We start from the raw sequence: 13,216 nt of genomic DNA, 5'->3' as shown, positions 1-13,216 counted from the left end.
TACCATTTCAGGGACATTGGTCTACATGACCAGCTGTCCTCAACAGGTACGTTCTAACTAACCAGGCTGCCTTAAATCCATAGACAGTACAAATAATGCAGTGAGCAATACTGTTTGCATCACACTGATGTTCGTCATCTGGATATCATCTGTAATATGGGCAAAATTGTTTTAGACATTTTGAATTGACCAGCATCTCTGTTATTACGGCATTTTCATTCTGACCTTCAAAGAGAAATGAATGCATTCTTCAGGTCAGGCTTCTCCTTGTGAATCAGTCCTGATAATTTCAGCTTGCTTTTTGTTCCACTAACATAAGATGTTAGGGACAGTCTATAGGGCTCTGCTCCTTTCCAAGCTAACCCATTCCAGCCCAGCTTAACCCAGCCCAATCACTTATCGTGTTTTCCAGTTCACTGTTCAAAATTCTAGCTGCTATCAGCTCTAGGTTAAAGCGAATGTCATGTACCTCTGGGGCCCATGGTGAAAAATTTATGTAGTCCTGGACATGATACAGGTTTTACAGTTTTACAGCTGAAATCCTTCAAGTTCCTTGGACCTACTGGAAAAGGATTTATTTTATTGTAATTCCCAAGTGTTCATTTTTGTATGCGTGTTTTCCTACAGAATGTGTGCATTGCTTCCAGCAATGTGTTTTATATTACCTGGAAGAATAGAAATGCTCTAATGGGAGGAAACAATTTTATTCTTATTGCCAGTGCAACACAAAGCAGAACTTCAAAATGACACCATGACTTCTCAAGCAAAGTCATCCCATTTATTTTGGAGCTCGGGGACCTCATTCTCTACTCTCTTACAGTCTTCTGTGCAATTACACTAGTATAAACCACACAAATTATGGGCCAAAGACACAGACTTTCTTTCTTTTTGCTTGTCAGAGGCAAAGCAAGCTGCATGTCCTTGATTTATATGTACCTCAGCAGCACATACAGAAACTAATCTGCATTTTCTTGTAATGAGTTAATCTTTTCTCTTTAGGGCACATGTTGAGTATGCCTTTCTTGGAATAAATTCAGTCTCTTTCCTGAGGAGTGTCTAATGAGGCCTTCTTCAGATATTTACCTATAAAGGCTTTCATGTAGAGTTCAAGATCTAGCCTGGACTAGGCTTTGTGATAAATGTCTACTGGAAAATTAAGATCTAGAAAATTAAGATTTTGTCTTGTCTTTCTAAATGCAAATCTCTGGTCTTTCTAATGCATTTTGTCTTACTTTATGTTGCTCTAAGGGGTCAATGACCAACAACCCTCACCTTGATAGTGAAGTCTGCAGTGAGAGGCCCAGATATTCTTAATACCTCCTTGTCAGGAAACTTCTGGAAGTCAATGCTAGAATTGTCCATGAGGAAGAAGCCTGTGGAGCTGAGGTTGTTTTCACTCTTCACCCCTTGGAGAGTCTTGGTTTCCAAATCTGCCAAATACAAACCAATTAGCAGGAAACTAAAGCACTATAATTTGCAGTAAAAGTAAGTGAGAACAGAAAAAGAAAACCAACACAAAACAGTGCTGGTGCAGGTTTGCCTCCTAAATTAGTGATAATGCAACTTTTTTTGTTCTTTTCCACACTTTATTCATGTTCCCATATGTTCCTTTTCTTGTTTCTCCTCCATCTGCTTTTTGGCTTTGTTTAACTCTTAGATTTCTACCTCCACATTCACCTCCTCACCCATAGGTCACATTTTTACTCTCTTCCAGACATATTAATTCATTCCTAGTTAGGCATATTTGCTGCCATTTAACTCACTCTCAGCAAGTCATGATCCTATACGGAACATGGCTCAGACCTTCTCCCATGAGTGTTGGCTTCGTTAAGCTGTTATTCTCTCTTTCAGTTCAAAGGTGGGTCACTAACCACATGTTGCTATGGTAGACAACTAACTGAAAGCAAGACGTCCAGGAAAGAAAGATCAGTATGACAGCAATCCTGCCTCCTCTCCAGGAGTGGTCTGATTCATCCCAGCAGAGTAGGAAGAAAAGGGGGGTCCTGAACCATCCTGAGCTCTCCTTCTGTCTCTCTCTGCATTTACAGCTCCCAGAAAGTGGATATTAATTTAGATACTGTTTGGTAACAGCTACTTCTGATTGCTAAATCATAATAAACATACTAAATCATTTATTAAATGGAAATCAACAGTCAGAAAATAGATCTGTTCCATCATCTAGCTAGCCTCCTCACCAGCTCCAGATTATGCTTTACAGCATGTTTACCAGTAAACCGTTTCTTGTAGTTGTTTCAAAGTGACAATGCATTTCATTATGAAGGATTGCAAAGCTGTAATCCTTTCACAAGTATTTGTGAAATTATGCACAAAATCTCCCACACAGAGAGACAACTAAGGCAAAATCTGAATTAGATGGGGACATACTGTTAATCTGTGATGGAATCATATTTTCAGAGGCAGTAAATGGAAGAAATGTTTTTATTAGCATGCATTAAGTCCTTAATTAGGATAAAAAAAATAAATGCAGTAATCAGACTGTGTTTTGGGATGGGTCACAGGAATTAATTCATGAAGGAAGTTGCTGAGGCAGTACACTAAGAATTTGCTCCATATTAATGAATTCCTTGGTTTTCAGTGAGACTAGTCTCTTCCTTTGTGATGTACTCAGCCATGTATTTATTTCCGGTCAAGGCTGCATGCATCAGGGATAAAGATGGTTTTAAGACTTGTGTATATATAATCGTCCTCCTGTTGACTTCTCCCATAACCAAAGTTCACAGGGCAAAATACTCCCTCCCCTCCAACTAATTGTAGTTCATACATATATAAAATCCTTTGATGGGTGAACAGAAAGATTAATGGAGACATCTGAAACAAGAAAGAGGTGTAGTTGGACTTACTCTTGTTTACACAGAGCAGTTAATCTAAATCTTAACCAGTGACTCAGGCAGACCTCACTGATTCAAATTTTTTTGTCCTGAAATGTGATATGGCCTGAGTGAAGACAGCTTTAGATCAATCTGTCCTTCTAAAATCTCATTTCTCTCTAAGCTGTCTTATAGCTCAATTCCACTGACAAAATAATAAAAGTACAAAATATGTCTACCTTGGAAGAGAACATCTATACTGGGAAAGAAGATTGGAGAGAAAATAAGAGTGCAAATCATGTACTGGGAAAGTAATAACCAGGCTGGAGCAGCTCAGGAATACCCGATGGGCCACTTAAAACTGAAGTACAGGCAGCATTTGAACTTTTAAGAAAAACATAATGTATTTTTTCTCAGTGTATAACCTGTAATTTTCTGGTTTTTATTCACAGCTCTAAATCTAAAGAACCATTAAAATGTTATGGCATGCCCACTGCTTTCTGAACATAAGCAGTAAGCTGCAGAACAGGACTGATAAACGCCCCCTTATTTGGCCGCTCAGTATAAGTTCTTTGGGTGGAAGTAATCTGAAGACAGTGGGAATGGTTTGGTGTTTCACCGCTGCAGGAATGTACTATTACCTTTTGGAAAAGGAGAAGGGAAGCCCTACTTATCTTACAGAATTTGTGCTTCTGAGAGGTTATGCAGCACAGTTTGTGTTTTTTCTGACAATAAATCCCATTTGCCAATACTCTAGTGTTGATTTGCTGCTGATGAAAAAAGGAGCAGCGTGTGAGTAGCTATGGCATTGGAAGGTAAGAGAGAGGGATGCAAGGAGTTTCTATTAATGAAAGAAATGGATTTGCTTTCATCTCTCCCAGCATATTCTCAAATCCTGAGACTCTTCTTCCAGACAAGAGGGATACACAGCTGCTGGGATACACAGCCCGCTGTCAGATAAAGCAGGGAAGTGTTATGGCCACCAAACGATGGGCTAGCAGCACTCAGTGGGCTTAAATCCTTGGAGAAATATCACTGCTAAGGAGCATAGTTTCACTTGTGCATGCTGTTTCTGATCTTTGGACTGTGATTTTGTGTGTGTGAATACCCGTGTGTGTGTGCATCTATGGGAATGAAAGAGATTATCATAACAGAAACATGTGTTAAAGTCATGAGCATCTTGTCTAAGCTCAGCTGTAGGGAAGCTTATACTTTACTGTCCTCAATATTTCTTCACTCAGTGGGATATATTTTATTAAAAGCACTTGGCACCAAATGAGCCAGCCAAAGGATAAGCAAACAAAAATGACTGAAGAATTATAGAGGGGCAAAGCATTCTGCAATGTTGGCAAAGCTCTGCTCTTAAAAGAGCGTGTACCACTGATGTAACCGGGTCCAAGAAGAGCTTCTGAGGGCAGGACTCATGCCTGTGTTGAAATCAGTGGTCTGAGAGAGGGAAACCAGATACCACAGTGTAAACAGAACACTGTGGGTTAGCAAGGCTTTCTTAAACAAATGTACACTAAATTTTTTCTACTTACATAAATGATCAGGTCCTTTCAGCACGAGGCGAACTTGTCTGCTTCCATAAGGAATAGCAACCACTGTATCATCCACTGTGGGAAGGCAAAAATGCATGGAGTAAATAAGCAATTCCCGTATGTTTTCAAATAAGCAGTGAAATAGGTGCTTACAAGGTCATCAAAAGAAAAGTTTTTGGACCAATTAAACAACCCTACATATTATAAGAGACCTTCAAAAATCTGAAAAAAACCCCACTGTTAAATATGGTAAGAACCTTCTACTTAGAAGGACCCAAACCTGCTGATTTTCTTTATTCTCAACTCCTTCACAATGATTTCTGGATTTCAAGAGTAACTAACAGCTTACTGTTTCACCACGACTCCACTTACACCTCTTCCAAGTCTTTTGAATTGCTGCTTGTGAAGTAGAGAAGCACAAGCCTATTCTGATGTTTAACTAGAACAGCCCATTCCTTCACTTGACTCTTTCCCAGTTGAACACTACAATTTCTCCTTTACCCTGCCCATGCTATGTGATGATCTCCCACTTCCCTTAGGCATGTCTTCGCTTTCACACCTTTTATTTTAATGACTAGAAGTGCTATAATCCTGCATCCCTTTCCACACAACTAACAGAAAGCCCCTAGAAAAATGGAAGCCCATTAGACTGTCATGTAAACAGGTCTTAGAGCAGAACCTTGCACCTGTGAAACCCGTGGGAGCTTTGCCAACTGGATTTAAACTGAGGTGGAAATTAGCATGTAGGTCACATGCCGCTGTGAAAGTTACTTAGGTCAGCATTTCTAAAGAGGCAACAACCTCAGTAATGTCCTGAAGGGAGACAGGAAGGAAAGGCGTGGAAAGATGATAGAAAATGGTCCCAACTCTATGCCTGGGTTGTGGAGTGAGTGCTCAGAGAATGCTGACCTGGACTAACCAGCATGTCTAGGTTCTTCATTCACCTTTCCCTGTCCTTTCTGCCTCCTCCTGCTGCAACTAGAAGTCAGGAAAGAAAAAGTATGCATGCCTAAGGGGATTTTTTGGGGAGGTGGTAGACATGAGAGGAATGAAGCCCCTTTCACCATCTGTTTATTAGAACTGCTCACATCTGTGTCATCTAATGCCTACTAGCTAGAACTATAGCTCTGCTCTCAAAGCAATGTGTTGCTTTGTCAGGTAAGGCTAACTCAGCCAATAAAAGCATATTATCTTTTATCCAAACCTATTAGCTGGGGCCTTACACTTCTCACCAGACCAAACTGAGAAAACTGTTTCAGCCTAGCTAAATCAGGATTATCAGTTACCAGCAAAGCAGTTATTAATGTTGTCATTTTATGTCAAAAAATGAAGAGAGACAACAGAAAGAGGGAAAACTGTAAGAAACAGGGAGTCCTTTTACAGAACACATTCATTCATCCAAACTTATAATATTACAAAAATGTGAACTTTTAAATTTTAAATTCAGCCATGCATCATAGGAATTTCTGACACTCTTATATTGGAGAGCTTTATGGGATGAAATATCCATACTTTTGTGGCTTCTTAATATCCTGGAAGTGAGGGGACAAATGTAGGCAGTCTGATAAATCTCTGAGTGTCACAGGAGTTGCATGGAGATAAAGCCTGTTCATGTGCCCAGTCTCTTCTGAACCTTGTCTCCTTTTTCAAATTCTGATTTGATATGTTTCCTCAACCTATCCAGAAAATTCAGTGTCTCCTAAGACTTCTGTAGCACTGGGGTTGAACTCCTTTCAACACACACTCTGTTCATGCACATCTCTGATATCACATTAATTAGCAAAGATGGACATCTTTCATTTCTATGCAGAATTCAAATTTTCTATTTGAAAAGACAAATATTCAAGTCTTGCAAAATTCATTAAATATTGATATTTTAATACTGATTTTATTGGTATCATTCTGGCACTCGTATTCAAGATACCCAGTAGAACAAATATATTTTATTCATTTTGGGGAACAAAATCCGTGAGTATGACGTATCATTTTGCTGTATATATATCATGTTTATTGAAATGAGTCTGGAAAACAATAATTTAAATTTTTCAAAAAATATTAATGGTCTTTTTACAAGTTTTATTTAAAGACAGTCCCACATCATTATTATATTTGTTTTTCTCTCAGTTACGAGCTCTGTGCTGCAGAGTTAACAACTCGCTGATATGTCACAGAAAAATTGGACACTTTAAAGATCTCAAGGCTTACGTGTCATATATTCTTAGCATGTCTTTTCTGCCCCAGGGTATTGCCAGGACTATATTTCACCTGATCTTGTCACTGCTCTCCGTTTGAAATCCTAGCACACTTTATGTGAAATGCAAAGCTTGGCAGGATTTATGCTTATCACAGTACATCCTGCTTTCGCAAAGCAGAAGCAGTAGGGACTGAACGATAATTTCCTGAGGTTAACAGTGATAACAAGGAGACATTTCCTGTGAAGAGACATGTAAAAGTAAGCATGGTAATATTTAGTCACAGCTCCCTCCAACAATAAGCAGAGGGGCAGACTGTGGAGCAACCATGTGGAACACCCTGAAGAAAAGGTGCTAAGTGTGTTAATGGGCAGTTGTTTCCTCCAGAGGCAAGGGAGAATCCCAGATAACTGAGAGGACAGTAGCCCAGGGCTGTGAAGAAAGTGCAAGGACCTAGGCAAAGGTTTTATGTCAGGTACATACATCAGACTCCCGTGAGAGATCAGTTTCTTATGGCTTTGGATTTTGAATTTGGATTTTGCACAACTGGTTTAACTGTCAGTTCTCATGATGAAAAATGGCTGTTGTTTCTATTTCCCCATTACTGCTGATATTCAATGGAAATCTGGAACTGCATTTATTTTTGACAACCATAGCAGAGTGATTAGATAAATACCTATTCTGCATAAGCATAGCAATTTCTACAATTTTCTTTCAAAAGTAATCTACTTCATGAGTAGATGTCCCTGTTTTTTAGAGAAATACTAGCTTTACACAAAGTGATCAGCAGAATTCACCCACCACTTATGGGATCAAGTCTCTAACTTCTTGGTGAATACAAAGAAGCATGCTTAAATATAGCTCATCTCAATAGGAAGATACATACAATTTTTCCAAAAGAGATATTAAAAAAAGGAAGATTCACTTACTTGCAGACTTAGAAAGATTGAACTATCCAAGCTTAGGACTAGAAGGAAAGGATATTTCTGGAATGAACAAAGTATTTTGTAGTTTTTTTTTTTTTTAAGTAGAAACAAAAGCATAGACACATGCGCTTCCTTTTTCATGAAAAATGTAGGAGAATTCAATATCACATTGCTTTCTGCCCAGCTATACTTCTGTATCTGAGGCCACTGGGAGATGTACACTACCCCTATAAATACTGAGGAAGCTGTTCCTGTACCAAGTGCTGTTTAAAAGCTTTATGAATTTCTTTCTAGTACTATCCTTCACCTATGCTTTTGCATGATGTAAACAGCATAGCGAAGGGAACTGGATTTGAGTGCCAACAGGAAATTAATTCAGTATGATGAGCTCAAGACGGAGTCTGGGATGGTTTTGGAATATAAATAACTTCAGAAACTATTGGGACAGTGCTGGAATAAAGGTCACTGTCCAATTTCCCTAGCACAGCCCTCAAGATTGAATGCTGTGCTCTGTTAGGCAAATAAAAATCCCAACTCAGCCTGCAGAACACCTCTGCTGATATCTGGTCACTGCTGCATGTGCCCTTCTGATTTATCTTACGTTGCATGACAGTCTGGCTCACATAGAATTTTAATGTCATGTTCATATCATGGACAAAACAGACATAATTCTTGAGAAACAAAGATTATATTATAGAGATAACTTGGAACTCAGCTACTGACTGGTCAATTGCAATACAGTCATTCCACCAAATAAATCAGGCCCTGTTCCAAGATATGCTTATGTAGACACATTTACAGTGACAAATAAGCAAGATGCTGACAGAGAGAAAGTGCCAAAGCGACAAGTATTTAAACAGCACTGAGGAGGATAAATGCAGAAAATAAATGAAGAGTAGATTTTTTAAAGCTTTTCAACATTTAAAATCTCAAATATTCACAGCATGTACATAAAAGGTTTGGAAATAAAACTCAAAAAGAATTCATATTAATTCACACATGTGAAGGAGATCTATAAATGTGTCTTTAAAATTATAAAAAGCCAATTTAAAGGAGCACTTAATTTTCATATATTTGAAATTCATACTGTGTTGCATAACAACATGTACATCTACAGCAGGGGAGAGAATAATGGCATGTGGTTTATACAGAGTGCATACAAAATCTGATTAGCTACTTTAATTCTGTATAACAAATAATTGCATGCAAATGTATCTGAACAATCCATTCTCTAACATTTTTTTCACACTTGTCTCACTCTAAGACTGTGCTCTCTGCCATCTGCTCTTCTACCTGTATAACATCCTTTATCTTTATAGCAAACCATTAGGAATGGGGACTCTATTAACATTTTAGTACTGTGAATAACATATTAGTGCCTTTATCCTCAGCAGAGAAGAGAGGAGTACCCTTTTACCACAAAGCAACTGAAAACCAATGAATTATTCCTATAGGAAAAGACATTTGCCAAAAAAGTTCACAAATACTATCATGTCTCAAGGAGCTTGGAGATTTCTGAATCCTTTCAAGCACATTTCAGAAACAGTAACAATGAGATGAAATTCCATTCCTAAATCTTAGTGAATTATTTCCTTTGCTCTCTAATGCACAGTTCTGCCTCAGCAATGGAAGTCTTATGAGGATTATTCCTTTCCTTCCTTCATACAAAGTAGTCTTCTTCCCTTCCTCCCTTCCTCCCTTCCTCCCTCCCTTCCTCCCTTCCTCCCTCCCTCCCTCCCTTCCTCCCTCCCTCCCTTCCTTCCTTCCTTCCTTCCTTCCTTCCTTCCTTCCTTCCTTCCTTCCTTCCTTCCTTCCTTCCTTCCTTCCTTCCTTCCTTCCTTCCTTCCTTCCTTCCTTCCTTCCTTCCTTCCTTCCTTCCTTCCTTCCTTCCTTCCTCCCTCCCTCCCTCCCTCCCTTCCTTCCTCCCTCCCTCCCTCCCTCCCTCCCTCCCTTCCTCTGTACCTTCCTCCCTCCCTTCTTCCCTCCCTCCCTCCCTCCCTCCCTTCCTCTGTACCTTCCTCCCTACCTTCTTCCCTACCTTCTTCCCTACCTTCCTCCCTTCCTCCCTCCCTCCCTCCTGTACCCCACACGCAGGCACCTCCTGACGACTTCGGCACCTCCGTCCACCCAAGGACTGAGTCACTGTGGTGCAGGCAGACGTGCTGTGGGTGCAGGTCTGGGAGGGAGCCCTGTGCCAGGCTGGCACCACCATCCCCACAGGGTTCCCCTCTGCTGCAGAGCTGCGTACCCCACTCCGTTCGGAGCCGTGTGGACCCAGTCCTATGCCTAGTCAGCTAATGCAGCCAGACCCCTGTGGATAGAGCCAGCTGTTCTCATTCTCCTGCTCCTCCCAAGCAGCTGGCTAGCTGAGATGGGGAATATACTGGTGACACCTTTCCACAATCCTCTGTCGACCCCCACAGCCAGCACTGTGGTCTGAGCAAGCCTGATTTAACCCAAGAGGGAAGGAACTGTGGGGACAACCAGACTGGCTATGATCATTCAACTGCCTGAGAAAGAGTGGGGTGAAATCTAGATTGCAAGAAACACATGTTTCATTGAGGGGAAGATGGCACTTTACCAGAAAGGACAGCTTACCTTTATTTGCTGAGAGCTGGGACTTATACTGGCCTCGAACCAGCCGGCAGGTGGACCCATCGCCATTGCAGACACCACAGTTATCTTCCTTGACAGCGCTTCCCAACTGGCGGTCACAGCCAACGATCTGGCAAGAAAGATATGCAGTTCAATGTGAGCACCTACTGACTGACTGCTAGATCCATCTCTGCAACTAATTACCACCAAATTTCTCTCTCAGCATCTCTAGAGGGCCATAAAGTACCTTAGCAATGAAATAGGCTGAACAAATCTGGCTGGGAGTTTGAGCGGAATTCAGATGTGAGATAGTGAGCAGGTTAGTACTCAATGGCTTTTGCAGTCCAGAGAAAGAAAAGAGTATTGTTAGAGGTTGGTTTTTTTAGGGCGTTGTGAACATTTCTTGGTCAGAGTCCTATCAGAAATTACCCTTGTTTGTGAAACTTGAGTTTCTCAAAGAAGTTCTGAAATAGATAAGAAGACAGATAGGAAGCAGACAGATAGACAAAAGCAAAGAACAGCAGAGATAAATAGTAACATGGCTGCGATCTCAGTGAAATTTTACCTGCTTTGCAGTTGGGAAAACCATGTGGTTTTAATTATGTTTGACAATAATCCCATTCCACACTATCAATGCCTGTGTTGAGACATTGTTAAAGATCTGGTAAAGAAGGAGGGAATGGTTAAAACCAAAGAACTGAGTCAGAAATGCAATTACTTGCTCTGAAACAGGCTTTATGCTTACGTGCAAATTGTTTGGTTCAAAATTTCAAAACTTGAATAGATAAACCAGGCTTCTCAGTTTGCAAAAAACCCTGCAGTTCCCAGGAAAATCAAATATATATTTATAATTCAATAAATGGAACAGGAATTTATTTAGTACAGTGTTAATATAGACCTTTTGTTTGAACTGTGAATTTTGCATCCAAGTTATGCATTTTGCACATAAATAATTGAAATCCAAGAAATTAAGCAAGTCCACACAGTTTTACAATTATCTTTATACATACTAGAAAATGAAAGGCCTTCTAGCATTCTGGCATGCAAAGTAAGCAATGAAAACATATTTGTGTATAAATTGTACTTCTAAGGAGTTTGCACTAAGACTCTTAGCCAAACAGAGTATACATAAACACAGGGAATTTTAAATAGAGTGCTTATCTCAGCTTTAAATTTTCCCACATCTGTGAGTTTTGGTTAAATCGGAGAGCGGGTCCTAGGAACTGATGAGAGCAAACAGGGCACTTATCATGCAGGCTCATAAAAACTGCATGTGTAACTTGCCCATTTAAATATTCAGACTAACATTCCTTATTTGTGCAAATCTGCATGTGCAGGATTGCAGATCTCTGCTAGGGTGAGATGTATTTCTGGGTTTGACAATTTCCCTTCACTTGCCTGTGAAAATGGAGGCTTTGATTAATAGCCAGTATTTAATTTCAGCAATTCAGTTCCTAATTTTAACATCATTATTTTACTAGTGGCATATTGGCAGTTTCCTTGGTTATCTATCATATTGATAGTACAATTAATTTAATTTAAAACTTCACAGGTTTAGATTCAGGTTTGATGAAAGCTATCATCAAATTTCTTTGACTTTACCAACTTCTACTGGGTCAGAACTGAGTCAGTGTCCTATGCTTCTGTATTATATTATGATGTCTACAGAGGTATTAATGAGGGCTAATGGAGTAACAGTCAAGCATAAATGGTACATTTCCCTGAAAACCTAGTCATACCAAGACTGCAAGAGACATTTTATCACATTAGAAACACCATGACAAATAATGGTTAGATAGCTGAAGTGAAGTTCAGATTATCTTGACTGTGACTACTCCATACAGATTTTCCAAGTACAGATCTATAAATTATATCAGTGATATTATGTAAGATTTAGGTCTATTTTTTTTTCTGAATAAGAATATCCCTACAGGAGATGAACTGCCTTTGACATACACAGACTGGTTTGCTTTAACTGTCATGAATGTCTCTGTATAGACGAGATGAGAAAAAAATCACTTGCATGATCTGAAAACTGTATGACATAATGCCTAAAAATCAGATGAATTTCCTTCAAGCACATTACAGCTCACCAGCACCCACAGTGAGAATGGTCCTGCTGAGGAACCCAGATGTCAGAGGAAAGGCCAGAATTCCCTTTCACATCTGCTCATAACATATTTTACATTAATTCAACAGTTCAGTCTAGAGTGGTATCCAAATCTGCATGCCTTTGCCTATTTTGAAAAGAACATGTGAACTGCCTGGATGTGAAAAGGGCTATATCTTAAATCCAGGCATGAGGCAACCAACTTCAAAACCAGCCTTTACTACTTTAAAGCCTTTTTAACTCTATGAATCATCAGCTCACAGGTTGTCACGGGCTCTACTCTGCTTAAAGTTAACTTATAAATTGAGCAATTTGGAGCTAAGTCACAACTTGTAGAGGAGACTGCCAGGAACATCTCAGGTGTGAAAGGAATCACAGAATCATAGAATAGTTTGGGTTGGAAGGGTCCTTTACAAGCCATCTAGTACAATCCCCCTGCAATGAGCAGGGACATCTTCAACTAGATCAGGTTGCTCAGAGCCCCGTCCAACCTGACCTGGAATGTTTCCAGGGGTGGGGCATCTACCATCTCTTTGGGAAACCTGTGCCAGTGGTTCACCATCCTCACTGTGAAAAAGTTCTTCCTTCTATCTAGTCTGAATCTACCCTCTTTTAAAGGGTAGTTTAAAACCACTACCCCTTGTTCTATCATAAAAGGCCCTGCTAAAGAGTCTGTCCCCATCTTTCTCATAAGCCCCCTTTAAGTACTGGAAGACTGCAATAAGTTCTCTCCAGAGCCTTCTCTTCTCAAGGCTGAACAAACCCAAGTCTTTCAGCCTGTCCTCAGAGGAGAGATGTTCCACCCCTCTGATCATTTTTGTGGCCCTCCTATTAAGGTTCATTGCTCTTTTTAAGACAGACAGCATTGCCAGTATATAGCACAAAAATATTTATTTTGCTGAAATGCTGTATTTCAAACGGAATTATGAATGAAATGGAGACCTCTTGTGAATACTAAAACTTATGTGGTATGTACAAAATGTGTTTTAATCTTCCTGTAATTGGTAGTCTCTCAAGATAATTT

The 13,216-nt window shown here is 39.8% G+C and overlaps 1 protein-coding gene across 1 annotated transcript in view; it reads right to left on the bottom strand.

Moving 5' to 3' along the window:
• ADAMTSL1 (ADAMTS like 1) overlaps positions 1 to 13,216 on the bottom strand; it is a gene marked incomplete at both ends in the record, with an annotated part of 200,758 nt that overhangs the window by 130,592 nt on the left and 56,950 nt on the right. The window contains 3 exons of the mRNA XM_082013297.1: positions 1,273 to 1,430; positions 4,370 to 4,444; positions 10,086 to 10,212. Coding sequence (XP_081869423.1) covers positions 1,273 to 1,430; positions 4,370 to 4,444; positions 10,086 to 10,212 — 360 coding nt within the window. The remainder of the gene's footprint in view (positions 1 to 1,272; positions 1,431 to 4,369; positions 4,445 to 10,085; positions 10,213 to 13,216) is intronic.

This window comes from Phaethon aethereus (assembly GCF_964289735.1).
Source record: "Phaethon aethereus genome assembly, chromosome: Z".
NCBI lineage: Eukaryota > Metazoa > Chordata > Aves > Phaethontiformes > Phaethontidae > Phaethon > Phaethon aethereus.
The sequence above is the reverse complement of the archived record's forward strand: the minus strand, read 5'-3'. Positions and strand labels throughout refer to the sequence as shown.